Source organism: Octodon degus, unplaced genomic scaffold (assembly GCF_000260255.1).
Source record: "Octodon degus isolate 3935 unplaced genomic scaffold, OctDeg1.0 scaffold00003, whole genome shotgun sequence".
Classification (NCBI taxonomy): domain Eukaryota; kingdom Metazoa; phylum Chordata; class Mammalia; order Rodentia; family Octodontidae; genus Octodon; species Octodon degus.
Window position 1 is genome coordinate 25,602,407 of NW_004524579.1, and position 26,800 is coordinate 25,629,206.

The window sequence follows — 26,800 nt, forward strand, 5'->3', positions numbered from 1 at the left end:
AGGGATCAAACTCAGGACCTTGTTCTTGCTAGGCAGGCACTTACGCCACTGAGCTTTCTCCCAGGCAGTCCCTTCCTAAGCAAGGATCTCATCAAGAAGTCTCCTATCCTCCTTTGCAGACACTGCTAAGGCTAGGGACCCATGAGAACGGTCCATCCAGGGAGCAGAGCAGTCAGATGGACTGGAGAGGCTGGAGGGGAAGGAGCACCTCCCAGAAATCTACCCTCACATGCAATTCCGTCTCCAGTGGACATGAGCTGCCCTTGGAACTTGACTCCAAGTGGTAGAACTCAAGGAAAGCTCCAGATCACCTCTAACATCACCCTGTTACTCCATGTAAACAGCCTCAGGGGGAAGCTGCCTACCCAGTACACATGGCTGGAACCAGACAGCAGGACATGGGGCCACATTCTATACCTCTCCGCCCAGAGGGCTGGTGTTGAGAACACAGGGCAGCGGTGGGAGTACCTAATCATGTGCCCTTGACCCGGCCCTCAACCAGATCTCGTATCCCAGCATCAAGTCGGTCAGATTCTTGGCCACCAATTTGTTGTGTTTGAATACCTATTTCTGAGACAGCTAAATGCCATTTTCTTCCTTTCCAGCCCTTGGCCTGGTCCCAGGTACTGTGAAACTTCACAGGGATGTAGGTTTATTTCCTGAAATCTCCCTCCTAGAGCCTTAGCCACTCAAGTAGCACCTTACAAGATTCTATAGTCCTTGAGTGTAGAGGGATAGCACAGTCTCCGTAAGAGGTAAAGCCAGGACTGTGCTTGTGGAATCTTAGGCCCAGAGAACAGATGATGTGGAAGCTACGCAGTGGCCACTTCCAGCTGCCTCTAACCAACATCGAAGGCATTTTGGTTCTACTCACCTTGTTGGCCTGGTTTTCCTATCATTATCTTCCATTTGGCCCAATTTCTTATTTGTTATCTTATTTCATCTTTAATAAGCCCTATTAAATCAGTGCTAGGTTAAGACATCTAATCAACGCGTAGACAAATTTAAGAAGTCAATGAGAATCCTGTGCAGGAGCTAGAGCTCACAAGAAATGTCAACCCAGGACATCACAGCGGCCAAGAAAAAAGTCAGCCTGAGGAGCATGAGTGTCTCTGGTGGGGGAAGCAGATTTCAGACCCTTCTTTCTGGGGGAGGCAGCTGTCCTCCCCCAGGCCACCTGGACACCCAGACATCCCAGCTGTACTCAGCCATGCCTGGTTTGTCCCCCACACCCCCAGGAAGAAGTGATGGTGGAGGCAACCCATCCTCAGCAGAACAAGATGGACAAGCTGATCGAGATCCTGAACAGCATGCGGAATAACAGCAGCGACGTGGATGCCAAGCTCACCAGCTTCATGGAGGAGGCCCAGAACTCTACCAACTCTGAGGAGATGCTGGGTGAGATCGTGCGGACCATCTACCAGAAGGCCGTGTCAGATCGGAGCTTTGCCTTCACAGCTGCCAAGCTCTGTGACAAGATGGCACTCTTCATGGTGGAGGGAACCAAGTTCCGGAGCCTACTCCTCAACATGCTGCAGGTAACCAGACACCAACAGCTGCTGCCCATGCTTGCTGTCCCTGCATGGTGGTTATTGCTAGAGGGGAGGGCTGCAAGTTCTGACCACTGCTGAACTTGTCCTGAGCTTCTTCCTCCCTTGCCCAATTAATTCTAGAAAATCAGAAAGCATTCAAGGGGTGAGGGGCAAGTAGCTGGATTTGTGTGTTTGTGTGAGTGCACCATGGTTACAAAGGACCAATATAATTTTATAGGTGCTTTTTGTTTAACCAGCCTTTCCCTGTTTCTATTTTCATGATAAGGGGGGTTGTTGTTGGCTCTGGGCTTCAACCTCTGCACATCTGAGCACACATGAGCCTGTTGTTCAAGTACCTCTCTCTTCCTCTTCCTCCCTTCTAGTGCCAGCCCTCAGAACTTGGTGGCTGTGCATTTGCTATAGCTAAGACTGAGATGAGTTTGAGCAAAGCTCTGTCTTTAGGTATAGGATGGTCTGTCTGCTGAGATACTGAAGGCTTGGGCAGAGGGCAAACATAGAAGTCAAAGACTGTCTTGCTCCTTGGTACCTTCCATGACTAAGCAATCACTCCAGTGAGTTGAGCCCCAGTCCTTCTCCTTTCTGCTGCCATGGGGCCAGCGTGCAACTGTGGGCTCATGGGAGTGCACAGAGGATATGTGTGTGTGTGCTTAGGCTGAGCCCAGCACTGTCTCTTCTCACAAGTACCTCGTGTCTTGTTATGGGCAGCTATACATAAACTGGTGGCCTCAGAGTGGGTGGCATCAAGGAGAAATGGCAAGGAACGTGGCTGTGTACCCACAGCAGGTCCGCAAGCCACCCATGAGACTGTGCTGGGCAAGAGCCATCTCTCCTGCTACTCTGTGGTTGAGAAACTAGTGAAGATGTATGTGGAGTTGCTGGTCCAGATCAGGGAAAAAGGTCACTTGGAATTTGTGAAAATAGATAACAGAGCTAAAGGAACTACATGCAGGTGGGTGTTAATAGGATGACCAGGTAGCAGATTGTTCAGAGTGCTGCACATCTGGTAGCCAAAGGGGCTCCCTTCGGAATTACACCTAGACAACAGCCAAACAAAGGCTATGGTCACCCTCATTTCAGCGCTCAGCTCAGAGTTTGTTGTCTCTTCCCTAAAAGTGGGAGAAAGAGGAGGAGGAGGAGGAGGAGGAGGAGGAGAAGGAGGAGGAGGTTGTTGGAGGAGGAGGAGGAGGAGGAGGAGGTTGCTGGAGGAGGAGGAGGAGGTCGCTGTGGGCCATCTGCCGGTGACTGTGCCACCCATGCCTGCCTGTCCTCTCCCCCTCCATGTGTGTCTCACTCAGTGCAACCTGAGCCCTGCCTAGCCGGCCCAGGCTGCTTCTTTCCAGATCCAGCCCCTGATCAGGTTCCCATTCCTGGATCGCCCACGCTCCCCTGGTGATGAATTCCTGCATTACCTGAGGGATTTGCACATCGGGCATGTTCCTCGTGGGCCGGAATGTCCTGGGAGAGCGTAGAGGCTGATGGGCAGGGAGAGGCTTGTCTGCCATGTTCTTCCAAGCATGGGGGAGTCAGGGACAGGAGTTGGCCTTGGACTTGGGTTTAGTCTTTTTTTTTTTTTTTTTCACTTAAGTGGCAGAATGGTGCAAGAATTCTAGACTGTGGCTGCCAACTCCAAGTAGCCCAGCCAGCCCCTATGGCAGACAGACACCTAGAATCAGGAGCAACCAGGGAAGACGGTTACAGGAGTCACCCCAGATCAGGCATGTGTGCTAGTCAACCCTGCTCACAAATGTCCAGCCAAGCGCCATGCCTGGGAAATGCCTGGCCACAAAAGGGGCCCAGGGATCCTTGAACCTGCCTCCTGATCAGCCACACAGTGCACTGGCTGGCCACATTCCCTGCTAGGTAGAAACTTACTGAACTATGTTTGCCTCAGTGTGGTCCTGCTCATACCTCCAGCCAACAGCTTATAGTGTAGTGACTGTGCCGAGACGCAGCTAAGCAAACACTGGGCAGGGTAGCACTGAACGGAAAGCTGGGACCAGGTGCTGGTCCAGGCTCAGGCAGCAGCAGTTGAAGCCTGGCCCCTGTCTGCTGGGGAGGAGTTGGGACCTTGGGTGGGAGCACAAGTGAGCCTCTTCTTTTCATGCTTCTTGCTGCTAGCTGAAGCACTCCTGGCCAACTCATCCTTCTAAACAACCGTACCCTGTATATGACTGGGCAGCAGTTCTTTCCTGGATGATATGGGATTTGCAGCCAGCCCCAGAGGCCCGCCTACTAATGTTGTCTTGTGTCCAGCACAGAGAGCTGGCTCTGCCATGTCCTGCCCCTGCTCCCACTGCCATCCCTCCAGCCGCACCCTGTGAGGACAGACTCTCTTATGCCCCATGTAGAGTTTGCTCCCCCTCTCACCCTACATATCCAGCCCTTTGGCAGGGCAGCCCACACTCACGCCTCAGATGGAGGTGTTCCACAGTTCTACAAGCCCATTCTGACTCCTGAAGCCCCCACCCTCTGTTCCAGCCCATGCTGTGCTACAGCCACAAATGCTCAGCATCAGCTCAAGGCTGAGGATTCTGGGGATGAGAGAGAGTCCACAGCCCGTCTTTCACATGAGCCAAGGAGGGGCTCCTCCAAGGCAGTGACTAGAAACCTGATTTACCCACTGAGCCTCTGGGTCACCGGTCAAGGCCCTCCTAGCTGCCACAAGCAGCCTTTGGCTATGTAGAATAAGGCTACCTTGAGCCCTTGTTCAAGTAGCCCAAAAGAAGCCAGATTGGACACCTGCCCCCCCCTTGGCCCTGCACCCCTCCCTGCAGAGCTTTCTGGGTACCCTCGGCCTGGTCACTCACTGCCCAAACCTGAGAGGTCTGGGAAATACAGCAGTAGGCACAGCACATCAACCACTTCCCTCTTAACATCCTCAGGGGGGTCTTCTTTTCCCGCTTCTCATGTTCTGACAACCTCATACTCAGCCTTCTCCTAGCAGACAGTACTAGGCCTGGCCCATTGCAAACTTCCCTCCCCTCTCTCTCCGAGGCTTTTGTTCAGTCCAGTCCTTTGGCACCCACTCGACCCTAACCCCCAGCCAGCCCTGGTTCTGCTCAGCAAGCCCTGGGATGCCCCTCATGTGGCCAGTTTTGGCTGCCACCTCCATGTGGATGCAAGTTCTGAGACCCAGCTTAGTGACACTGGCTGCAAAGAGGGCCGGGTGTGAAGTGCCCGTGAGCGCTGCTCCCAGCAACTGTCTTTGGACACAACCCTCCTGGGTTGACTGTTCTCGCTACCTCGGCTTTGGTGATGGGAGCCGGCAGTGTGGAGGGGAGGGGGCAGTCTCTGATGGGACAGGTTCCATTCAGCACAGGCCTTAGGACTGACTGCCTGCCAAGTTGGGGCGCAGCCCTGTGGAGTGGGACATGGGGTATGGAAGGAGGTCAAAGGTCCTTTGATCCCAGTGAGATTCACCATCACCATCTCTAGGAACCCAGAAATACTGCCCTCCTGAACCATGATAGGGCCTGAGACCCTGGGGTCCCAGTGGACCCCTGACACCAGTCCTAGGGCTCAAAGAGTCTCCAGTGTTTACACCCAGACTGACTCTCTTGCTTTCGATGTGGACTTTTTCTTAATACTATCTTTGTAAATAGAATTCTATTTAGTAAATGGGCATCCCTTAAACATCTTTTATATGCCAAATGTATAGTCAAATTTAAACATATGAACATAGGGTGCTGTGAAAATGCAGATTCTGACACAGATGTGGGATGGGTCATTTCTAACAAGCTCATAGGTATTTCAGGGCCACTGACCACACTCTGAGTAGCAAAGTATTGGGGGACCGACGGCTTACCGGTGGTAAGTTGGTTTCATACAAAGACACACCGAGCTACAGTCTCCTTCCAATGTGACTGTGAGGAGCCATTCTGAGAATATTGCCTTTCAGACTCCAGGCCATCTTTAGGTCAGTGGTTCTCAGCCACCGTCCACTACAGTCACATGAAAAGCTTTTAAAATAACTGGCCCGGATGTCCTTCCCTGAAATCAGTCAAAATAGGTTCTTCATCAGTAGGGCCTACTTTAGCGTTTTATGAAGAACTCCACGGGTACAGTCCACGTTGAGCATCACCACTCGGGAGATAGCTCAGAAACACCACGACTGTCCTACCATTGTCACTTAGGTTGTCTGTGCTCCAGACACTATAAACCAATCAAAGGCTACCTGTCAGGAACTAGGCTGAGTGATGCGGAGGACTCAGGGCCTGAGCTGGTGGGGCACCGGGCCTCACCTCCTCCAGCCTGTTCCCCTCTGTGCAGTGAGAGAGCTGGCTGTGACCACCCCAGGGACCTTCCTCATGCTTCCTCACCCTCATCCCAAGATTCCTTCCCGAGGAGGTTAGCGCTGCCTTTTCTCTCTCTCACTGGCCCCGTCTCCACTGTCCTCAGCTCTTTTCCCTACTGCGTCCTCCTCTGGGTCTCAGCTATCGGGATTGCTATCACATATTTTAGGAAGAGGACCTCACTATGACCCCTGTTGCCAGGCCGGGCCAGAGGCTTGGCCACCCAGAAGAGACCAGCACCCCCATCCTCCCCTCAGAGGCTCCCAGCTTCTACTTGTTTGCAGAGTTCTAGTTTGTGTGCATTGATTGTTTCCGACTTCCAGGAGACTGTGGGCTGCTCTGGGCAGAAGGAACCAAAGTCCCTTGATCCTCAGCGGGGAATTGTGGTGCAATTGTGGGGAGGAGGAGGGCTCCAGTTTCACAGAGAAGTGAAGAATGAGTGCGCTTCTTTTTATGGGACCTTTGGAATGACAGGAATTGGCGGCCTGAGCCCCCTCCACCCAGCGCTGCCCTGTCACCGCCCTAGGCCTTCCACTTGGGCTCTGGGAGTGCTCCTTTGCTGAGATATGCTTGGGTAGTACAAGTTCAAGCCCTCCTCTGTTGAAATGTGTGTGCCCTGTTTAGCCGAGAGGTGTCTGCATCTGAGCTATGCAGAGCGAAGTATTATTAGAGCAGGCATCAGTGTGTCTGTAACTGAGCCCCGCTCGCCCTAGCAACTGTTGCCAACAACACATCTAACAAAAGGATGCAATACCTTTTTTTGAAGGAAAAAAAAAAAAAGAATTTTATCTTGACCATCTCATAAACACAGCAGGACTGCTGTGAAAAACACAACACAAAATCAGAATCTGGCATGTGACCAGATTTCAAAATAAACTGCTGTCCACCAGTAGCTGCTAGAGGATGGCCTCTTAAAACGCTGGCCTCCAGATAGAGAGTGGACGGGCCCTTAGCGTTTCTAGCCGGTCACCATGAAGCTGTGTTCCAGACTTTTGATGCATAGAAGCTCAACTGGGTGACAACTCTGCAGATTCTCTGGGAATGATTTTAGCCCCAGGAGGAGCAGTCAGATTTCTCATCTGGCTGTCCTTAACCATAAATCAGAATATCGTCTCCTGTCCTTCTTGCTCTGTGTCCCCAGGCTCGGCCCTTCTCCTGGTCCTGTGTTCAAAGGCTTGGTTAGAAGAAGCTGGCCATTCCTCTGAGTTCCTAAGAGGAAAACCTTCTTCTCAGGTTCTCTCAAGGTTTCTGGAAAATCCTAAGTCTCTGCTATTTACTGGAGGACTGGTGTTCTGAGGAACTCTTATCTTCCTCAGAGAAAGGGATGTGAGGGATTGACTGGGTATTTGGAGTTCCAAGAAACTGTGAGTTGTAGACTTCTTAAGGGTAGAAATCCTGGCTGAATTATCTCCCATTCTCCCATCCCCAGCTCCCTGCATTATGGTGGGTACAAAGCAGATGCTCAGTTAATACCCATGGAAGAGGGAGGCAGAGCCCTCAATCTCGGATCGCCCTGCTCCCAGAGGGGCAAACACATTGCTGTGTGTGCACCAGAGGTGGGTCTCAGGTCAGGGATCTCTCCTGGGTCTCCTGACAAGAAAAGTGGCTCTGTAAGAAATAGACAAGTCAAGGGGTAGGCTCCTGGCCACCATTCCACTCCCTGAATAAGACATGGGGTCAGAAGCTTGAGAGCATCAAGAATCTGTCACCGTAAGTGGTGATCTTAGAAAATACCCTATAAAATAGCCCCACAGGAACTGTAGCCATTCCTGAGCCTTCTGGGCCTCTGGAGAACCTGTGGGAATACCACTGTCCATGCCCACTGGTTCACCTGAACAGCCACCTGGCTGTTGCATAGGTACTGTCCTCTTCACACCCTGTCCCTTCGCGCAGACCTCATTCCATCCCACACACCCACTGCTGAGCCCCTGTGCACTCCAGGCATGTGAACTAATTTCAGTGCTGGCCCAAGCTGGGCATACTCCAGGATAGAAGCACATTGTCCTGAGCATTCCACACTCAGAGCAGAAGCCCTGGCCCACATCTCTCTTCAGCCTGGGGAAAATTCAGGAGGGACAGAGCAGAGGACAGAGTGTAAGCCTATTCCCAGGGGCAGGTCATTGAGGGCAGTTCTGGAGAAGAGTAAAGATCACTTTTTCTCAAAATGGCCAGGGCCTGGGAGGGGGGCACAGGGCAGCACACACATCTCCCATGGATGGGCCCTGGCAGCCCTCAGCAGACATGCCTCACGTGACACAGGAGACCAATTGCCACAGGAGCTTGATGCTCTGCCAAGTCTGAGCACCCCATGCCAGAGCCAGAGTAGCCAGGAGCTGTGCCTCTCAGGATGAATGCATTGCACCTGCTTTTCTGCAACCTTCTTTCCTCCCTTGAGCCCTTATTGAGCACTTGCTGTGTACCACAAACCATAACAGACCCATCTCTGTGGATCTGCCAGACCCTCTAGTCCTCTTAGCTTACAGATCCAACTAGGATGTCCTGAAGTCAGGATCTAGACCCAATTTCTCTCACTGTTCCTTTGTAGGGGTGTGGCAGGGGGCTGAAGCTGCTAAGGATGGTACTTTGGAGTGCTCAGAGAGGCAGAGTAGCTCATGACTTGAATATTAAAATGTGTTTTGGGTTTTGAGCTGGAAAATAATCAGAGGAAAGAAAATGAAGGGAGAAAACTGCCTCAGTCAGTCTTGGGGGAGCCAGGACGGCAGGCCTCCAGGTGTCCTGCACTTAGTGCTTCTGAAGCAGGGCACAGCCAGGGCCCCGAGAGAGCCATGAGCTTTCCTGCAAAGCCAGACACCAGCCTGCTGCCACAGGCTATGCCATGCTCCTCAGAAGCCTGGAGAGCCCTGCTCTGGAGAAAACCCAGATGGGCTTTGTCTGCACAGTGCGATATCTGCAGATCTCACAGCCAGCTTCTTGCAGGCCCCAGAGAACCTAGATGCACAAGGGTCCTGAGACTGGGACAGAAAGACTGTTTCCTATGAAAAGTGGCCACTGCCCTACATTGTTACGAGTGTGCATGGCTCAAGTGGATAGAAAGGGGAATGGCCAGGCAAGCTGAAGCTTCTTGAATGGGCTGGCTAGACCCTCTGCAGCAAACAGGTTCCTGTCCTGAATCTCATTCCCCTAAACAGCTGTTCTTGCCCTGAGGCCTTGCAACTCCTGTGGTAGTAAGGATGAGCTGCCTCCTTGCTGGTCCTGAGTGATCAGAACATGTCTCTGGCCTCCAGGGGCACTACAGCATCAGCTGGGTAAAGAACCACTAGTTGTGGTAGAGATTAAACTCAGAGCGAAGCTGAGTTCAGCTAGCACCCCATTAAGGTAATGCCTTCCCTGGAGAAGAGAGAGCCCCAGAACTCACTCTTGACTTCACCTCACAGATCCCCAAAGGTCTGGGGTGGCATTTCCCCTCCTGAGTAGATTCAGTGAGGACAGACAGTGGGTGCTTGTTGACGAGCGACCTTGCAGGAGGCAAGTGTCTTGTTCCTCCTCGGGGGTTCTACCTCCTCCAAGGAGCCTTCTCTGACCTCCCAGACAGGGGACCTCTCCTTTCCCTAAGCCTTTAACATTGTCTATGCTTAAACTTTGCTTTCTGAAACTTGTGTCCCCAGATGTCTTGGGGGCAAAACAATATGTGTCGTCATTGTGTCCCACTACTACCCACTACTGACTGGACACAGTGGGTAGCCAACAAGCATCAGTTTCCCAGCTCCAGGAGCCTTGGGTCAGTGGGACAGCGGAGTGTCGGGTACGCAGAGCAGGTAATGGCCCAGGCCGCCGCGATGGAAGGGGATGAGGCCAGAGGAGCTCTGCTGGGGTCAGGGCTTATTTCACCACGCCCATGTCCCTGGCCAGGCCATATCCTCTTCCCTGTGTACCCTCACCCCCCAGCCCGGCTTCATTTTCCCTGTTAAATCCCCTGAGGGAACTTGGCCGGGCACTTCCCTGTCTGAGGCTGCCACGCTGAAGCAAGCACTGAAGATAAGTGGGTTATCGGAGAAGGCCAGCTCAGGTGTCCTGGGCCCCAGAGGGTCACCCCTGGCTGGCTGGCAGTTCGCCCCCAGCACCTTCTCCCCCCACCTACCCCCCAGCCAGGCAGGCAGGAGACAGCAGATCCCTTCCCGCAGCTCAGCGAGTGACCGTGGCCAGCCCCCAGCCGCCACTGGGAATCTGAGCTATGCTAAGCGGCTCCAGATCGCAGCATCTCAGCCCTGCCCGGGCACGGCCGGCCCAGACAGGGCGCCTCTACCTGCAGGGCCGCTGCTGGGAAGCCGGCACCGCCCGGGCTGTTGGAAAAATCTCCCTGCGGGTTATGTAACTGCTCCCCACCCTGGCCCTGGCTCCCACAGAGGCCACAATCCCTGAGGGAGAATGGCGGGGGTGGGGGGGGGAAGCATTGCAGAGAGTCACTTTTTCAAAAGAAGAAAATCTCATTAAATTATTGTTGGAGGTCCTCCCAGGACTCAGCCCCGGCAAGGTCACAATGGACTGAAAGGACTGAGGGGTTGTCGTGTGGGAAGGACACTTTTCCAAGGACCAGGTCACAGGAGGGCATGGTCACAAATGAGAAGGAAGGACAGTTTTGGTGTCTGTCTGTTTCTCTTGACTTCTTTAGGAACTGGTTACATGTAACATAAAGTTTACTGTCTGAAACAACCAAAGGCACATCCCAGCAAAACCGCGCACATCCGCAGGGCTAGGCAGGCACTGCAGCTCTCTCCACCCTACCAGAGAACCACTGCCTCACCTGAAACTGAAGCTCTCCACCCAGCCCCACCCCCACCCCGTCTGCCAAACAGTCATTCTCTATCTCCCCCTCCAGCCTCCGTGCCACCTCCTGTCTCCATGGATTTATCTCGTGTCTGTGTAGCATACAAATGCAATCATGTCATCTTTTTCTTTCTTGTGTCTGGCTTGTGTCACTTAGCACGATGGTTTTTAGGCTTATCCATGTTATAGCATGTGTCAGATTTTTCTAATGGCTAAATGATGGTGCGTGTGTGTGTGTGTGTGTGTGTGTGTGTGTGTGTGCCTTTGTCTGTCGGTAGATACTTGAGTGTTTCCACCTTTTGGCTTTTGTAAATAGCACTGTTATGAGTGTGGTTGTGTAGGTGTCTGCTTGAATCCCTGCTTCCGGTCCCTTGGGGTCTGTACCTAGAGGTGGAATCACAGGGTCACATAGAAACTTTACATGTAACTTTTCGAGGACCTGCCCAGCTCTTCTGGAGAGGTGCTGTTAATGGGAGAAATATAAGTGATGCAGCTGGGGAACAGCGACAGCCAGCCTTGCGCGGCATCAAGATGAGAGCTGCAGGAAGTCCCAAGTGGATCAGCCAGGGCCTGGATCTGTGAAGCAGACCCAGAAAGGCACTGTATGTTCTTGAGCTGTAAAGTTTCAAGATTCATTTGGGCTCACAGAACATTGAGTCAACAGAGGTTGATACTCCACCAGAGGCCACCAAGAGGCTAAGGTCACAGCGGGCACACAGAGTGCAGCATAAAGAAACAGAGTGCTGGGGGAGGGGGCGGGATTTGTGCCTCAGTTTCTCCTACACACATGACACTTTGAGCAACCCACACCTATGTTGTTGTCTTTCTTCCTACCTAGAAGAAAGTTGAATGCCCCTCTGTCCAGGAGAGGGTGGTCACATGCTACCAGGAAGCAGTGTCACAGCACAGGGACTGTGCATGGTACTGACCAAGACAAGATCTGAGCTGCCCTGGGATCCCAAAATTCAGGGTCAAGGCTACTCTCCACACCCGTAGGGTTCCTATCCCTTCTTGCTATCACATGCAGAGCTCAAATTTTAAAATCCTTCCAGCAGTACCAGGGCCTAGAGTTTTAGCTCTTTAGGAGAAAGTCTCAGAAACTTCCTAGGTCTAGGTGGTAGGACAAGAAGAGGGTAAGCTGGCCCTGGCCCTTTAGAGAAACAGGCAACATCCTTACCATCACCTATTGGTGGCCTTCTCAGACCCCAGTTCATAGAATAATGGAAGCCACAGGCCACTTGCAAACCTGAGAACAGACATGCTCAATGAAGGAGCCACCCAGCCCTTCTTGCTGGGGAAGCCGCCTTCCCCGCACATCATCCTGTCCTTGGCAGAGCCCAGCCTGGGGCCAAGCATAGTCCTTAGAGGTCTGTGTACTTATGCAGATCATTCACACCAGACCTATGAAGAGAGGGCCTGAGTGCCACTGCACCACCATGCTACACCAGTCCACTGAGCAAGGGCAGCACTATGGGAAGGGGTAGCTTGATGGCATTTGAAGATGACCAGACTCCAGCCAAAGCCCATGAACACCTGCAGCAGGAATGAATTTGTCTTCTGCAGATGCATGTGAACTGGAGTTAGAACTTCATATTTTGGATTCACACCTACCATGAACCCCACTAGACATAGTTGCCATATAACATTGAGTGTTTAAAAAGATCTAAATTGGGGCCGGGGAGATGGCTCAGTAGGATAAGCGCTTGACTGGCAAATGCAAGAATCTGAGTTCAATCCCCGGTTCCGCAAAAAAATAAAATAAAAAGATCTAAATAGAGCAATAATATCTTTAAAGTGGGGTTAGAGTTAGAGTCACCTGGAATTCAAGTTACCAGAGCACAGACTCTTCCTGGTTTTTTGTTTGTTTGTTTGGTTGGTTTGTTGTGTTTCATTTTTGAGATAAAGTCTTGCTATATAGCTGACTGCCTTTGAATTCACTATGTAGCATAGGCTGGCCTGGAACTCACAGCAATCCTCCTACCTCAGCCTCCCAGGTTCTGGAATTATAATTGTATCCAGTTTTACAGTAGATAGCTCATACCAATATCAAGATCTTTCCTTTTAATGACTATTTTGTGGCACAAGAAATCATTGGAGCAACCATGAATTAGCCACCTGCTTCTGGCCCTGGACTGGCACCTCTCACCGGAACAACTTAGAGCAGGGCCCTAAGGCCAGCAGCCCTCCACTCACTCTTCCATTAAATGGGTCAGAACACTTGTCTCCTCATCCAGCTTCCTACCAGTCATCATGATGGAAACCCACTCAAACTCCTACAGTATCATTCTAGCTGTGTCCCCCAGGAGGGAATTCAAAACTTCACAGCAGCATGTTCTTCCTTTGACCCTAGATGAACCCATTCATTCATGGTTCCCAGGAGATGCCCATACAGACTTTTTATAAGACCAGGGCCCTCCAGGCACACTAAGACTTGAGGTCAGATGCAGCACAGTAGATAGCTCTGGAAAGCTCTCAGAAGGGCAGGAGTTGTGGGCCTGCTGATGCCCTGAGCTCAGCACTGTTAAGGCCCAGTGAGACATGGGCCACTGGCCTCCTCCACAGTAGAGAAAGCAATTTCAGGACATCAAAGGAGAAGGCAGGCCAGGGTGAGGGGTTGGGCTGCTTCCTGGCAGAGGCACCATGAAAAGAGGCAAGGTTTGGGTAGACAGAGGAAAATGGGATGAAAGTAAAAAGGTTTGCAAGGGAAAGAGATGCAGAGGAGGGAGGGAGGGATGCACAGCAGGGTGGAGAGGAAGAGGTCTTGTGTCACCACCCTGGCCAAGAGTGTCAGGCAGCAAGGGCTCCTCAAGTGTCAGCAAGCCCAAGGATGAGGCTGCCCAACAGGGCTGTGACCCTGGGTCACAGTAACCACACTAGCTGGTTCATCCTGCTGGCGCCAGCTTCTCACCATGTCAGGCCAAGACTGTATTTTCATCCAAAACTAAAGCTTCTACTTCAAGAGTTGTATGAGCTTCCTGCCAACCTCAGTCCTTTTCCAGTCTTGGGCAAGAGGTAGGAAAGACCCCATATCTGAAATCCAGGCCAGCCTAAGCAATGTGACTAGCAGGCCAAAACTCTGGGTTCCACAGAGGCAGGAAGTGTGGCATTGAAGCCTAGCATTCCAAGTGGGGAGTCCCTTCCCTGGTGAAATCCCTGCCTTGTAGGAGAGGCTAGAGTTCAGGTGCCACTGCATGTGGCCCACTCAGCCCATAGTCCCATCCTTACCGAGATGCAGTGTTGTCATAGAGCCCTACTGCTGCAGCAGCCGTTAGCCATGCAGGGAACTAGAGCAGGGCAGGACACAGACTTTGGGCCTCCTCCTCATTCTATCCCATCCCCGCCCCCAGCACATAGCCTCTGACCCCCTCCATGGTTACTGGGGGAGACAGGAAGACTGAAGGCAGCCCGTTGCCCTAGCTCTGCCCCTTAGCATCATTATCCCCAGGAGGAAGGCGAAGGCACTGGGTGATGGATGGTTGGTGGGCTCCAGGCATTCTCTGTCCACCTTTCACAGCCTGTGACGGTCATGTGGAGGGCCTGGGCTCAGAGGAGCCTGCCACACAAAAGGGTAAGAAGAGAAGATGACAACTACTCCACATGCACTTGGCCAATGTTCCTCCAAAGTAGGATTTAAGATTCAGTGTGAGGGGCCAGCCAGATAGCTCAGCAGATTAAAGCTCCTGCTTAGGCATACACAGGGGCCAGGAGTTCAATCCCTGGTGTGCTGTGCTGGCCCCGCCCCCAGGGTACACTGAGATGATGATTGAGACTGGGCATGATGGCACACGCCTGTAATCCCAGCTCTTGGGAGGCTGAAAACAGGAAAATCACTATGAGTCTGGTTTGTGTAGTGAGACCCTATAGACCCTGTAGGCCCTGTACTACATACAAAAAAAAAAAAAAAAAGATTCAGTGTGAGGAGTGCACTCTGGGCTCCAGGGGCCTGGGCTCCAGCCCCAGCTGCCTTCCTATGGTACAGCAGCCTCAGCCAGTCTTTCCCCCCTCCCAGTGACTTCCTTAGCCGTAAAATAAAGCTGTCAGAAGAAGTGGTCCCAGAGCTCTCTTCCCAATAAGGCGGAGTACAGCACAGGCAAAGGGCTATGTGCCCTTTGCTCACTGGTGGGTTGGCTGAGGAGAAGGCCCCGTCCCAGCTCCCCACCAGGGCAGGTTTAGTCCTGGTCTGCTTTTTCCCCCGGTTGCAAGCCCCACCACTGAGCCTGGGGCCTGTGTGACTCTCCTGTCCTCCAGTTCAGGCTGCCTGCAGGGTAGGCAGAGCAGCCTGCAGAGGGCACCAGCATGCAAGATGGCCTCACCTGCCTGCAACCACTCCCAGCATTTCAGCACTCTGGGTATGGTCCCACAAAGAAGATTTAAGTTATATTATGGTGGCCGCCAGGCCTACTTGGTGCAAGGGTCCTCAAGGGCAGGCCAACAGGATGTGTTCCCATTGATAATCAAAGGATCACTGAGGCCACAGCAGGACCACAGAGGTCTCTGGCAGCCTAGGAGTGTGTTGGGTCCCCAGCCCCAGGAGCGGTGCTTGCCCAGAAAAGCTTCTCTATGTCTAGGAAGCCAGGCTGACCTGAGGAACAAAGGAGAGCTAAAGGCCCAGCACTGGTTTGTCTAATGCTCTTTATACTTCTCAAACAGTGGCTTTGGGAGAGGCTTGGCCATCAGCAGGTCTCCCACCTGCAGGCAGGGTGGGCAAGAGGACATGCAGCAGAGGATGGGTCAGGATCAGGCCCTGCTGGCCTCCACAGGAGGCCCAGCTTCTTGCACTGTGGTTCCCTCCTCTCCAGGTAGCCCTGGCCAGTGGGGCTCAGGTCAGCTAGCCGAGGGCAACTGTGAGGTCTCTATGCTTAGACACCACCACCTTGATGCTGGAACCCCTCTGTGACTGCCGTACAATTTATGGAGCCTTCTGATAGGATGTTTCTCAGGATGCTTCAGCAGCCCCCTTGTTACAATATTCACAGAATAGAAGGCAAGTAGCCCATAGGATCCCAGAATTTTAGAAAAAGCATCTGTGAGCATCATGGGAGACATGAGCAGAGGGGCAGTTCTCAGCCTGCCTTGTAAGGAGCTGGCACAGCCAGGTAGGAAAATGGGCTGGATTCCTTTGTAGTGATTTGCTCATTTTAGCTGTTCATTCAGAAATGTTCACTGTTCAAAAGACACAATCATCAGTTGGGAAGCAGGAGCTGTCTTGGGTCTGGGAATAGAGGAGCTATGCCTGTCGGCCAACTGCAGACCCGGAACAAGCATTTGGTTCCCTGGCAGGTGTTTCCTTTTGGTAGAAAATCTTCCTAGTCTCCTTTCATTGAGGATACTCCCAGCCACAGCTTATGCATAGAGGGCATGCAGGGAAGGGGCCCTGATGGTCATCGGGGCCCTGAGCACTCTAAGAAAAGGGACAGTTGGCTGTAGGCCCTGGGCATTGTGTTGTCTTCTCCTGAGCTGAGAAGGCATCCTGTCCAACCCACCATGGGCCTAGGATCCTGGAAGCAGGGGGAAGGGTCCCCAGGCAGGCCTGAGATGGAGCCTGGGGCTGGCACTGAGCCCTGCACTCTGCACAGTAGCTGTGGTGGGACTGTGTATGGCCAGGAAGCCAACAGGTGAGGTCAGTGGGGCTCCCAGAGGGCTTGACCCCGCCCTTGTAGGAGTACTCTCTGTCACACACAGGGACTCCCATGGTGGGGCTGTGGAGAGACTTTTTTTTTTTTTTTTTTTTTTTTATTGAGAAACAAATCTCAATGAGACACTTTCCAAGCTGATTAATAGGACATTTTAAATAATTAATACATTGCACATTGTTATCTTCTCAGCGGTCATCCACAGCACAAGAAGCAGCCAGGACATCCGGTCCAAACACTACTACTACAAATCCTTCCTCTCACTGGACCAAGCGAAAGCAGCCATCCATCTATCCTGACTATTCTGTATATACAAATACAAAATGGCCCTTCCTCTGTGTTCCCCCTCTCCAGTTCAGTCCTGTCAGAGATGGGTATTCTATTGGCATCTAATTATTATAGGTGCTTGAATTCAGCAAAACAATCCAACACAATCCAGTAGTCCACAATAGCCGTGGGTTATCAGCAGACATTAACTACAGCCTTTTACAGCTCAGCATATTAATATGATATGGAGGCTGGGGCTGGTTTTTTTTATACTTTATATACCTGGGTTTTTTTTAATTTTATTTATTTGTGTGTGTGTGTGTGTGTGTGTGGCCAGCTCAGCCCACCAGGGGGCGGGGCTGGCTGGCATGTGGTGCTGGGGGATTGAACCACAGTCCCCGTGCTTTGCTAAGCTTGTTCTAAGTAGGTGCTTTAGAACACTGAGCCATCTCACCAGCCCTATACCTGGTTTTTATACTTTTCTGCTGGATGGTTAAGACCAAGATAAAGCAAGACCTATATAACAAGAAATGTAACTTTTGTATCTCATAAGGTCAATCAAGTTCCCTCAGGATTTATCCTGTGACCCTGTACTGCACTTTGTAGATCATGGAGAATCTTGGGGACAGAATGACACCATCCAGTGAGCATTTCCCTCAGCACTGACTCCAGATCTGGACTGTCCCTATTCAATCATACCTCTGGCACCTCTAAGTTTGGCCTAGAGCAAGTTGTTTTGCCTCTCTGAGCCTCCATTCCACAATTCTAAGGTAGGGCCAATCAAAAATATCTGCCTCATTTGATTGACTGAGGCTAAACGGTAAGGATGACAGTGTCACTGTGACAGCTACCTAGGCCACTGTCCTGTATGTCTAGGGCTCCCGTCAAGGTCTGGTGGCCAGCAGGGAGCACTATTTGCTCTTCCCTTGCTATCAGGCTGGCCCTCTGCAGGCGCCCATTAGATACCAGCTGAATGCAGACACTGTGGACTTTAAGCAGCCACTAGACTTGCGAGGTACATTTTAGTAGTTCTGAGTTACAAGGAGGCCCAGAAAGCTTAGGAAATGTATAAAGTCACACAACTGGCCAGAGACAGGGCAGAACTGGAGCCACATCCCTGATGCCCCATGCTCTGCCTGCTCAGAATGCCCTGTTGCCTGAGAGCCCTTTGTGAGTCACAGTGCTGTGGGGTGGGTGGGGCCGGTGAGCCAGGTCTAGTCAGACAACAGGTGGCCAGGTGGCTGGGGAAGCAAGATAAGCGTCTGGGGTTAGGTGATTGTTGTTCAAGACCTCTCCACATGGACTGAACAGTGACTGTGTGCTGTTCCGGTCACCCTGTGAGTGAAAGGATTTGGAGATGGCTTGGAGACCCGGGCTCAGCAGGGGACAAGGCCGGGTGCTCTCTCCCTTCCTGTCTTGCTGGGAGGTTGGGAGGAGGGGTGTCCGAGGCAGCAAGATGGCTCCTGTCCTCTGGGCTAACCTGGGCTTCCCCTGTGTCCCACCCACTGCTTTCCAGCCTGCTGTCCTCATGATTCATGAATGCTAAGATAAAGAAACTCAGTTCAGCTTATTTGGCTCCTGCTTGGGACCCTGGGGCTGGAGACTGCAACTCTGGGTTAGAGAGGGTCCTGGTTTTGTGGGTCTGCTGGTGCCTGGGTGTCTGTGCCTCAGTGACCCCTCTTAGGTGGCCCCTGTGGTCAGGGGCAGACTCAGGTGGAGCCTCATGCCACAGAAGCCCTGGGAAGGCAGATCATGTCTGCAGTGAGATCCTGCCTTAGGTTGCCCTCTAGGCCAGACGCACAGCGACATCGCCTTTAGCTGCCCCTTCCTCACCACTCACCATGCCTGACAAGCAGAAACAGACAGAGAGTGAGAGCCACTCTCAGGGACGAAGTGGGGACCCTGGGGTGTGCGCCCAAGCAGCCAGGCTTGCTCAATCCCAAAGGAAGCCTCCTAAGGTTTCCCCGGCACACAGCCCAGAGTGTCACCCGGACAAAGAGCCGCCTTGTAAAAGGCTTTCTCAGCCGCCTTTTATTTTTAAACTCACCCCCCAAGCAGTGTAATTTATCGTGACCCCATGCATTGCAGTGGCTGCGACCGACCACGTTTCGGAATGGGGCTAAGTAGCCCAGAGCTCAAAACTGGAAAGGTCAGAGGGGGGCCATGGGAGGGCGAGGGACACTTAATACAGCAAGTTCCACACGCACCTCTGCTGCCCTGGTCCGTGTGTATCCTCTGCCTGCAAACTTGGCGGAGCACCACAGACACCTTGGCTCCTTGGCCTTATAAAGGGGAAGTTTGCGTGCGCGGCACTTCAGCATACACAGCCCATGTGTCGGCCCTTGCAGCCCGCTCCCCACACTTCCTCTCACCCCAGCCCAAACAGAAGAGGCAGTTGGGAGCTAGTTGGAAGGAGAGCCCCGCAGGGGCAAGGTGGCCTGAAGCCAGTTGAGCTTAACAAGCATCTACTGAGCACCCCCTGTGTACCTAAGGGGGCAGAGTGCTGGCATAGGGATTAAAGAGGGTGGGGAGTACAGATGGGCTCAGAGGCCCCATCTGTCCCTTCCCCCTCTCCTGGCCCCCTCTGTCATCCACCCTTCCAGCCTGGCACAGCTTTTCCTCTACTCAGATCACAGAAAGCTAGCCATCAGAAAACTATTTGCTGGGGGAATCACTGAAGGTGAAGACCCTCCCCTGTCCCTGCCTTCCTGGGGCTTCTCCCTTCTCTCTGTTGTCAGTGACCCCAAAGGGCTTGCTTGCAAAAGTTTGTTCTCTGGACTTTGTGTTTTTCCCCATCTGCTCTACCCTCCAAGCGCCTGCTGGCTCGGGCCCCAGCGCCAGCCCCTGTCTGTCCCTGCAAACACAAGTCAGCTGTGTGTGCAGACAAAGCCTGAGTCGCAGCGGGGGCTGGGCCTGCAGAAGGGACATTTCCAGGGAACTCTGGGGGTGGCGGCTGGGAGGGCAGAGGCGACTGTCTGATTAGCAAGGACTGAGCGTCACAGTCTAGGGCAAAGAAGGCACAGGGGCCTTGGCTGGGCCCCAGGGGCCAGTGGCTGTGGGTGGTGACCAGGGGAGGCAGCCAGGCTGGAAGAAATCTGCTGTTTGAGAAGTGGAGGAAACGGGCTGGAGAGGAGAGATAACAGCGTGTTCTCTGTGTGTCTGTGTGCGTCTGTGTCTGCCGGCGAGGGTGGCTGGAGCCGGGCGGTCTGAGGCCGTATCTAGTGAGATTTTTGTTCTGGGTTGTGAAAGTGACCCATGGAGCCAGCAGCAGGGTTCAGGGCCTGGGAGAGAAGACACGTGGCCCTGCCCTCTCCTCCCCCCTGTCTTGTGTTGGTCCCCCTTCCTTCCTGCTTGGTCAAAGAGTAGAAGGAGGGGGAGCATTCTCAGTGTGGTGAAAATGGTAAAAAGGCCTGGGTTTCGGCCTTGATTGTACCACTAATTTGGTACAATGAATTTGGATACTTCCCTAATATTTCTGGTCCTCTCAGTCCCCTTGGCTGTTAAATGGGGATTATTTATATATTCCTTGCATAGTCCACAGGGTGGTTGGAAAGATTTATGAAATAAGGGCATGAAAATAGTTGGTAAACTGTAGAGTGCTGCATACATTTAAAGGATTATAATGATTCAAACTGCTGTGTGTCTGCTAAAGCTGCTGCGTAAACACCCGGTATAGTAGACCTGGGCTATGCACAAGGAGGAGATAGGAGCAGGACAAGTCCTGGGTCTTTACACGCTTCTGGGCATGTAAGGGGACTCTAGAGGCTGGGAAGGGACTCTCTCTCTCTCTCTCTCTCTCTCTCTCTCTCTCTCTCTCTCTCTCTTTCTCTCTCTCTCTGGTGGAGATGTTTTGGCCCTGCCTTGCTGCTCCAAAGAGAGGACAGCCTGGGCGGGCCATGGACCTCTCCAGGGAGCTGAGAGAAGGTGTACACAGCCCCTCACCCATGGGGCCCTTGCCTGGCCCGGAAGGCGAAGTGCGGTGATCACAGACAGATGCGGGTAGCACCTTGCTTTCCTCCCCAACGAGGCCTCCGCTGTCTGAGGAAGCCAGGTCACCCTATCCACCACCCCCACCCCACTCAGCCCTGGAAACCAGCCATCTGGTGTGGAAACCCAGGATGGAGCTGGCAGGGGTAAAGGACTCTGAGGCGGAGAGAAGCTGAGCTATTTAAAGCATGTAGCTCCCAGGGAGCACAGATGCCATCCACCCCCTGGACCCTGTCCGCACTCAGCTTGCCCTGCCTTGGCCAGCATCCTTTTTTGCCTCGGGCACCCATGGGCCACAGGTCAGATGCCTGGAGCTCTGGGAAACTTTAGGCTGACAGGTACTGGGACTGGTCAGGGAGGCTCAGTCTGGCCTGGGACTGGAGTCACCTCCTCTGAGTCTCTGTGCCTTATAAATGGGGCTGAATCTACATGGAGCACTCACAGGAGAGAGACCTTGTGCCTGCAGCCCCTCCCTCCACTGGCCACTACACTCCCAGACTGAGAGGGCCGGAGCCATAGGCAAGAGAGGAAGGCCCATGGCCCACCTTTCCTGCGCACCATGTCTATGTGTTCTCCCCCCCGCCCCCCAGCGATCCCCTGCCTGATGTTAACCCACTAGTGAGTAACACTGTGCGCCTCTTCTCCTTCCTGGGAGAAACCCAAAAGAGCAGCCAGAAGGTAAGTGTATTAGCCACGAGTGCCACACAGGCCACACTACACACAGGGACCAGCCGGGAGAGCCTTAGTGGAGGGCTGCTCAGGCACCAGTGCGCGAACAGAACCCAGTCTGCACTGTGAGTTTGTGTGTGGTTACCCACTACCCTTTTCGGGAAGGGCTGTCCCTTACTGTGAGATTGCATCCGTCCCACTGTTTTGGCATTAAGTCGTCTTTTTCTTTTATGAAATGATGGGTAAACACTTTTTTAAAAGACATTCTTAGCAAAATAAAGTGTTGGCAACTCTCAAATTTTGCAAGGCCAAGAAATCCTGGAGCCTGACTCTGGTTTCCAGACCAACATAGTTCCTCCAGCACCCAGCTATCCTGGGCACTGAGGAGCGCAGGGCCAGAGGGGTTGGCAAGAGCGAGACACAGCCAGGACAGCCAGAGACCCCACTCCCAGGGCTGCGTGCCTCAGCTGGCAGCAGCGTGAGTGTCACTGCCAGGACTTCCATCCCATCCAAGCAACCTTGCTGTTCTCTTGGCTGGAGAGGGCTCCTCCAGTGTGGCTTGGAATCTAGGGTCACTGCTGCCTGCTGCCACTGTCCCTGCAGGCTGCAGAGCTGTTACCTGCACCTGCTACCTGCCCCTATCACCCAACCTCGCGGTGCCACACTGTCCCGTGGCTGTGCTGGTGCAGGTCTTCTTTATCAGCCTGGCTCCACCCTCCTGCATTTACTATCACAACCTGATGGAGACAAACCAGTCTGCTAAGCACTGTCTCCAAGGCATGCACAGACCACTCTGAGAATCCAGAGGTGAAAGAACACACTTAGGGATGGCTCTTGGAGGAAAGGACATGAGACAAAGAGGGAGGACAAGAGAAAAAGGGCTCAGGAGAGTATGCTCCATGCTAACAGAGGTGCATGAGCAAAGGCAAGAAGCAGGAAAGATCCATGTGCAAAAACAGTGATTCCTGGGCTGGGGAGATAGCTCGATCATGCAGTGCCTGCCTGGCAAGTGCAAGATCCTGAGCTCAATTTCTGGTACCAAAAAAAAAGTGATTCCTCCTGAATGAAATGTGTATTTGGGGACAGAGGTGGATAGGGAAGGGCAGGGGAGTTGGGAGCAGTTTAAAGAGGAACCATTTGTGCACCAAGGAGTGGGAACCATACTCATAGATCCCTGGGAGCACCAGCAAGGGTTTATAAGGAGCTGAGCAAGTTAATACCTGCCTGTGATCCAATAACTCTGGGAGACTGAGGCAGGAAGATCACAAGTTCAAGCCCAGCCTGGGCAAATGAGTGACTTAACCAGACCCAGAATTAAAATTACAAAATAAAAATGGGCTGGTGATGTCTCTCAATATGAAGACCTGGGGTTCAGTCTCTAGGATGAGTGAGTGAGAGAGGTGGAGGGAGAGAGAGAGGCAGAGACTGAGGGGAAGGGGAAAAATGAGAGAGAAAAAGAGATGGAAAGAAACATGATTGATTGATTGACTACAAGAAGGGAGGTGGTGTCCTCCAACACATTTCCTACTCCCTACAACAGGGTGGAGGAAGGCTAGACAGAGTTGTTGTGAGAAGCAAGGGTCTTCTTGGGGGCAGCCCCGCAGAAGCATCATGCAAGAGCCAAGACAGGCATGAAGAGCCTCACCTCAGGCAGCATCCGGGGCTGAGGGCTAGAGCTTGACCAGAATGGTCTGAGTGGTCAATTCTGAGTAAATGGTTCAAGGCAAGAAGCAAGAGAGAGGGGATGTGAAAGTTGGCCACTTAGGTGCTATGAACGCTTCCCTCAGGCTCAATCGGCCCCGTGAAGGCAGGACACTTGGGCAGCATGAACCCAGGGCGTGCGCATGGCCCTGGGAACCACCTCACACACCAGCCCGGGGATGCCTGCTGTCATTACCCCATCATTATGTGCTCTCAGGAATGGCCACCACCCAGCCCTGCCCCTACCATTTCTGAAAAACAGACCCTAACAAGACTCTGCACTCTCTGAGCATCTGGCTTCCACTCAGGTCAATTTTCTGTCATTTCTTCCTGTAAGGGAACAAAATAACAAAAACTTTTCTCCCCTTATCTATTCATCCCTTCTTCCTTCCTTTTATTCTCCCTTCTCTTCTCCCTGTCTTTCATGAAACAAAAGTTCTCAGAAAAGCAGGAGGTACATAGATTGATATTTCTGATTCTTGCTGCCTTCAAATATAAATTCAATTTAAATGATGGAAATAAAAAAGGATATCAATGAATGTCCATTTTGTATCTGTGTATTCAAAATGGTTAGGATAGATATATAGCTACGTTCTCTTAATTCAAAAAATAGAGGGATTTGTTCTAATGGTGTTTATAAATAGGATATCATGTCTGCATCTTGTACAACAACCAACCACTAGGAAGGCAGTATGCGATCTGTTAATTATTGGAACTGTCCTACCAATTTGATTTGAAACTGTCTCGTTGCTATTTATTTCTCGATAAAATTATGGAAAATAAAATAAAATAATAAATTCAGCCATGGTTGTTCTAAGTGACTACAAAATTAGAAAAACAACTTGCAGAAAAGAACCCTGACTTGGGATACTCTGACCCAAGTAGTCTAGATGGACTTAATGTACTGCAAAGCCCCCATACCTGCTGTCCACCCTCCTGGGGGCTCCTCGGATCACTTTGCTTGTGTACCACTAGTCCATGCAATTCCTCCCAAAACCTGCCCACCTGAGAGTGGTTCATCTTGCCCTTTGATATGGCCAGAGGAGAGAAAGGACGTCAGTAGAGGAATGGCCTCTCTAGCAGCCTTCTCCCCATCCATTTGGTTCTTGCAAATCTGAGGTGTACTGAGCTGGCCCATACTACCTAAGGGCAGTCAAGAGCACTGCATCCTGGACTCAGAAGTCATACCCCTGCGTAGGCTTGAACCCCGGTCTGTCACTTACAAGCTAGGTCTTCCTAACCTGTTCTTTTTGTATTGCATGTGAGGAAATTGTCATAGAGTTGACAGAAATGTTGAATGAGACGAGACATGTAAGGATTCAAGGCAGTGCCTGGAATATAGTAAACACTAAATGAATCCCAGGTGCTCTAACAGATGCTGTTGTCATATAATTGAGTGGGCACCAGAAAGGCCATGTTCCTGAATCAGTGAGCGGCAACCATCTTGGTCAGTCTGCCCTGACCATCTTTGGTCCATCATGATCTTGGACCTTCTTTGTCCTTGAAACTAGTTGTTCTCTGCTGGGAGAAAAAGTTCTGGAGCATAGTGGCCATGCTTGGAACTCTTAAATAGAGAGGAAGGAGCCAGATCCCGTCATTACCTCTCCTTAGCCACACCCTAACCTGGCCCAGTAGTCCCACCATAGTCATTGCCACCTCTTCCAGACTCTGGAAAAGCCTTTTTCTTGGGACAGTAAGTACATGGGATGACCTCTGGGTCCCTTGGTCCCTGCACGACAGTCAATTTCCATTTTCTCACCCTGTCACTCGGCCAGTGCCCTGCTGTGGACCACAATCTGCCCAGATGGTTCAGCCTGCAACCTAGAAGGGGCCCTGAGGCCAGGACTTTGTTTGGGGGCTTCCCAACCATTGAGTCAGGGGTGGGGCCAGGGTCAGGACAATAGCAGTGTCTTTCATAGGCTCTCTGAGAGCAGCCGTAGGGGGAGCAGATGACCAAGGCCACCATTCTTTAGTGTTTGAGGGACGGCAGCTAAAGGTCCAGCAAGAATAAAAGCTGACATCTTGGTTCCCATGATAAGAAAGGGAAGACAAGAGAGGAAGCCAGAAAAAGAATGGGTGAAGGAAGGAGGGAGGCTGAGACAGGGAAGGAGCAGACCCCCCAGCTTAGAAAAGAGCAAGCACCAGGGGCCTCATCACTCCATACCCAGCTGAGTTCATGCTCAGGGCTGTGTGAATCCCAAGCTCAGCTTCCCCCCTTCTGGGGCCTTAAGTACTGCTGCCCCTAGACCAAGTACTGCAAGGAAGCCAAGGTAAGCACCAGCTCTGTCTCCTACCTGGCTCCTTCTGGGGAGGAAGAAGGGGCAGGGTGTGCCTCTGTGTGTGTGTGTGTGTGTGTGTGTGTGTGTGTGTGTGTGTGTGTGTGTGACTGTTGCCTGGTCACACATTCCATCTCCTAGACGACATGCATCTGTCTGGCTGCACACTGTCTGCCTCACTTCCAAAGGGTGGTTTGCAGTTCAGATTAACTGCTTCGGGCTAGAAATGGTATTTTCTCACCCCTCCCCAACTCCCCCAGCACCTCAGTGCTCTGCTCCTCCCCTCCCCTCTTCTCTGCCCTGGGGTGGCCTGGCGATGTGGAGAGGCCTGCGAAAGCTGCTGGCCAAGGGTCCACAGGCTGAGGGCTGGGAGGCCTAACTGTCCTGTGCATTTCATGTCTCACCTGAGCACCACATGGGAAGGATCTCAGAAGATGTTGAGGGTAGAGCCACACATTGCACCTCCCCATAAAATTCTGCTTTCAAAGATTCCAGGCAATAACTCCCAAGGAGACTTTTGGGATGGTTGACCCTCTGGCCTTCAGGACACATTGGGGAGGGGGCTTATCCCTGTGGACAGGTAGGAGAGGTTTTACTAACAACAAGCCAGACCTGGGACTCTGCTGAGGGACCAGGGCACTCATCTTTGGAAACAAGCTCATTCTTATAAAACACAATTGTGATACCCTAAAGAAACCCCTGTATTTTAGGCAGGGTTCTAAATACTTCAGTTCTAGGTCTTGTTCTGCTCCCCACTCCTAGGAGGACTTCGGGTGAGCCAGCTCTCCTCTCTGGCCTCAGTGTCCTCACCTATAAATAAATGGCCTGACGTGAAGCAACTGAGGGTCTTCCAGTGCCCTGGGTGAGTCCTTCCAGCATGTTCCTCTCACGTCTCAGTGTAATCCAGGGTCACATGGGGGCATTTCCCCCTGCCTGGCTGCTCCCCTACTCTGCAGGGCCTGCATTGCCAAGGACTCTGCCTAAGGAGATCAGAGAAGCAGGGTGAACAACAGCCTGAAAGTGAGATGGTGGCATTTGTTGATAAAATACTTGCCTCTGGGAAAAGGAGGGGTGTGGTTACAGTAGGGACTGAACACAGACTGGTTGCCAGCAGGTAGGACTTAGGGGCTTGCTCCTTGGAAAGGTCAATGTGAAAAATCCTGGGAGTCACTTGTACTTCTGTGCAGGGTGGAGGTCATTTGCCATCCCCATGGAAGTGCAAGTCAGCTGTGACCCAAATGCTGGGAAGGCACAATGACTTCACAGTGAGCCATGACAGGGGTCATTTTATGTCAGCCAAAATGGCCCTGTGCAGACCTCCCCACACCGAGCCCTCAAAGTCTACAGTCACACAGACCTCTATACTGTTGCCTCAGTGAGTGCTGAACCACAGAGAAGCCCCAAGTTGTTTTCTCTGGGTTTGAGCTGTACCAGCCTACAACTTCAGGCCAGCGTGCAAATCCCCACTGTTAAGTACTAGTTGCATGATCTTGGAGGGTTTCTCATTCTCCTGAATTGTAAAGTGGAAACGGTAACAATAATTCATAGGGTTTCTGTGGGAACTGTACCAAATAGTGTTTGTAAAAAGCTTAGTAGTCTCTGGCCCTTAGTAACTACTCAGAGTACCAATGACTTGA

The 26,800-nt window shown here is 52.1% G+C and overlaps 1 protein-coding gene across 5 annotated transcripts in view; it reads left to right on the forward strand.

Moving 5' to 3' along the window:
- The window catches only part of Ctif (cap binding complex dependent translation initiation factor), a 315,277-nt gene that overhangs the window by 219,490 nt on the left and 68,987 nt on the right, over positions 1-26,800 (forward strand). For all 5 annotated transcript variants that reach the window (XM_023714714.1, XM_023714712.1, XM_023714720.1 and 2 more), the window contains one exon: positions 1,239-1,538. In XM_023714714.1, the coding sequence (XP_023570482.1) occupies positions 1,239-1,538 (300 nt within the window). The remainder of the gene's footprint in view (positions 1-1,238; positions 1,539-26,800) is intronic.